This window comes from Eucyclogobius newberryi, unplaced genomic scaffold, assembly GCF_026437365.1.
Source record: "Eucyclogobius newberryi isolate DKJ021-1_F unplaced genomic scaffold, fEucNew1.0.hap1 SCAF_12, whole genome shotgun sequence".
Taxonomy (NCBI): domain Eukaryota; kingdom Metazoa; phylum Chordata; class Actinopteri; order Gobiiformes; family Gobiidae; genus Eucyclogobius; species Eucyclogobius newberryi.
This window is the reverse complement of record NW_027315746.1, coordinates 32,566,537-32,570,102: the sequence shown is the minus strand read 5'-3', so window position 1 is coordinate 32,570,102 and position 3,566 is coordinate 32,566,537. Positions and strand designations below refer to the sequence as shown.

Here is a 3,566-nt window from a genome sequence, read left to right as displayed (position 1 = left end):
CTTTTTAAGTTTCCGGGCACCAGCAGCCAGAAAAGGCTGCTCCTCCTTGCCGTCCAGAACCCTCGAGTGTATGCCCCAAACATCCCAGCGGGCGTTAATGGACCTGCATTTATATAATTGAGTGTCTGCGTGATGTCACGCAGACGCTCCAGCAATGGCTTCAGCCATTGCAGATTTTCTAGTTCTTCTTCTTCTTCGCCTTTGGCATTAGTTGGTATCCCAATGGCGACTGTCCAGGTGCCAGAAATGAGTGTCTTTAGTCAATGGTCCTGGATCTGAGTATGCAGAATGCATAAAGAGACTGCTACAGTTATAATCTATGTTTAAATAATTGTGTTTATACGTTTAGGGTCAAAATGATGGAAACATTGCTTTGTAGAGAAAACAGAAATTGAACAGAAATTCTTCATAGAGTTCCCGTGTTGAGGATGTGACCATTATTTTCTTTACTCTCTTGTGTTCCAGCTTTGCTCCAGTGCATGGACCCCAGAGGACTATGGTCAGTAGACCCGTGCCCCAGTCTGGAGTGACGTTGCTGGGACGGTAGAGCCGCTTCTCCCTGGTGGAACCTGCACTGGTCTGTGGACAACATGAGGACTTTTCTCCCTGCTCTTCTTCTTTTGGGGGCTGCTAGACTATGGTTTTGTTCCGGTGCGCTGTTTCTGGATGGGTGGAGCATGGAACAGATGAGGGCGGAGTCAGGAAGAGAAGAAGCGGGGTCAGGAGCAAAGGGGGTGGGGCTTCGGACGGTCAGGAGAGGACAGATGTGGAATCAGTTCTTTCTGCAGGAGGAGTACACGGGCAGTGGCTACCAGTACATCGGGAAGGTAAGACGCACATTTGTAAGAAAAGTATAATTTGTATGTTTTGTGAAAATATGTACATTTATAAATACGTGATGTTATGGTGACGTGACTTGCCGGCTGTTTTACACACATTCTCTTCTCAAAATAGGTTGACGCTTAAAAGATGTAATATTATTCGTTTCTCTCTGGACCCCCTTCCCCCCTCAAAAGACTAAAAAAAAAAATGTACGCGTTGATAAAACAATAGTAGCTTGATAGACCCTGCTCACCTCTAGTCCCTGAACATCCTTTAGTATGTTTATCAGTAGAAGTTATGAACTCTCCAAATAATGTCAGCTGTCGCACATGTTTGTTTACTCAATCCACATGGTCCATGGGCCCTAGGGGCCCTACGACCGTCCCATTCAACACAAACTGTGAGATGACCACATTGAGATAGTCTCAAGAGGATGAGAGAGTGAAAAACTCATGTTTCTTGTCAAAACCTGTAATTATCAATAGCCTAAGTTTAGACCTTAGACCTGCTGTCAGAATGACAGAAGCAGTTCACGTGCTTTCGTCTTAGTGAGAATCTCACGTCTTCTGTGATTGGCCGAAACCTCAGGCGGGGTTTGTGTTGGTCCTTCTCCCGGGCAGTGCGTAGCACGTTACTAGAGCCAAATCTCAGCAAATGATCAAGAGATCATTCCCGCAAAAAAGCTTTTCCAACTTTTCTGCACCAGCCGCGTTGGCGACGGCGACGCCCGCCCCACTCCCTGCGCTGGCCACGGCGCGCCGTGCTCCCCCGCGCTGGCCATGGCGCGCCGTGCTCCCCATACGCACTCGCCGTGCTCCGCGCCCGCACCCGCCGCCTAATGTTGGCCTAATGCTCGTTGCTGAGCGAGTTTTTTAGCATTTCAAAACAATGACTGCCACAACGATGTATTGAAGCAACAAAAAGACGAAATGTCCCCCCCCCCCCCCCCCCCCAGACGAAAAATATTAAGTCTTTTCAGCTTCAACCCATTTTGAGATGATCTTTTACCTGCGTTGAGGGGAACTGTTTGTTGTGATGTGTATTTCCTGTTTAGGTTGAATAATCAAACCGTTTTTTCTTTAGTTTTGTTGTTTATTATAACGGCAACAACTTATTCAGGTGTGTAACCCTTTAATTCTGTTACTATGACGTAAGTCTTTGTCCATGTTTTATCAAAGAGGATTCCTTAATGAAGATGTTACTTAAAGGCGGTATGGACGATTTTTCGGCAATTTGAGAACGCAGGCGGAAGTGCACATGCCACTCCCCCGTGTGGACTGATACAACACAAACGTGCGTTTGTTTATTAGCGCAACGGATCGCATCGCTCGTCTCCCGTAGATCTGTCCACTTCTGCGTCAGCTCGAACTGTCTTTCTCAGTCTTCATTTTGCCCCGTACACTGAGGGAACTATATTATGATAGATCCATGCGCTTAGGCACGCGGAAACGTGAGGAGGAACCGCACGCGGCTGCAGGTGAGCGGTAGGTGCGTTTTATGATTGATACGTGGCAGGACAAATGATTTATCCACGCCACGAGGAAATATGATAAAAAAATTGCTGAAAAAAATCGTCCATACCACCTTTAACCCGGATCATTCTTTTAAAAATAGACTTTTATTCATTTGTTCTATGGTTACTTAAGGTGTTAGTCTTTCTTTCTGATTTATTAAGCTTAATTAAGATGTAATACATATTTTTTATGTTTATTAATGGAGATCTTTCAGATAGAAGACAGAAACACAAGGTTTTATTTAAGGTTGATTAACTAGTTATGTAATAACTCTACGTTCATACTTTATTCATATGTGCTGTGCTCTAACCATTTGACCTCCGGGATGCGGATGCACCTTGTGCGGTTTTCTATCATTCAGGCGTTTCCTACTGCAATAATTCAAGTAGCACTCCATCTAATGGCAGCAGAAGGAACTACAAAGGGAAGATATTAAAGCTAGCTTGCCCTAACATGCTAATGTAAGCACACAACTGTAATTAATGTAATTTGAGGCAGAAAAGACCAAAACAAATCTGGTGTTGATTTATACACTTCAAAACCACAGGAGATCTCAGAGCTCTTTGACACAAACTGAAGATTCAGAATGTAACGTGTTTCTCAGCTGCAGAGGACGTGCTAACGCTGAACACGGTTCATCAAACACCTGGGAATAAACATCATTTGAACTCATTCTTCTTCTGACCACTGCCTATGACCACAGCCTGGCCCCTCGTTTGCATGTTCTGCTATCACTTTTCAAAGCCAGTTTACCTTCACCTACGGTCGATAACAAGAAGAGAGTTGGCGGAAAGAAAAGTTTTATGTTCAATTAAAAGTGCAAACAGCAGTGAAATGATAGAGAGCGAGCGCGAGGCGGCGGGTGGACTTCTACCTCTGCGTGGGAGCTCATGAATGATTTGTCAGTCTAAAATCACTGTGAAGGAAGACTTGATGTACGCTTTTTAATATTTCATAATGTGCGAAGGGGAAATGGATGAACACGTCTTTCGCACAGATTCAAGCAATATACTGTACATTTAGTCAAAGTGGCGCGGGATGTGGCTGGAATAATAGGGAGGAAAGTGCGGCTTTTAAAGAGCAATATGGACACTTTTGTTAAGCGGTTTTGACAGAAAAAAGCAATCGTGTTCGTTTAGGAGGATTTACGCAATGTGCATTGTAAAGTGACATATTGTGTTTTCGTGTTTTTATGTTTTTCACTCCTTTAAAACATCATTATTTATGATT

The 3,566-nt window shown here is 44.1% G+C and overlaps 1 protein-coding gene across 1 annotated transcript in view; it reads left to right on the top strand.

Annotated features, from left to right (window-relative positions):
• The first annotated feature begins 470 nt into the window (after nucleotides 1-470).
• The window catches only part of LOC140356737 (cadherin-6-like), a 31,526-nt gene continuing 28,430 nt past the window's right edge, over nucleotides 471-3,566 (top strand). Inside the window, exon 1 of the mRNA XM_072441926.1 lies at nucleotides 471-827. Coding sequence (XP_072298027.1) covers nucleotides 591-827 — 237 coding nt within the window. The 5' untranslated portion in view covers nucleotides 471-590. The remainder of the gene's footprint in view (nucleotides 828-3,566) is intronic.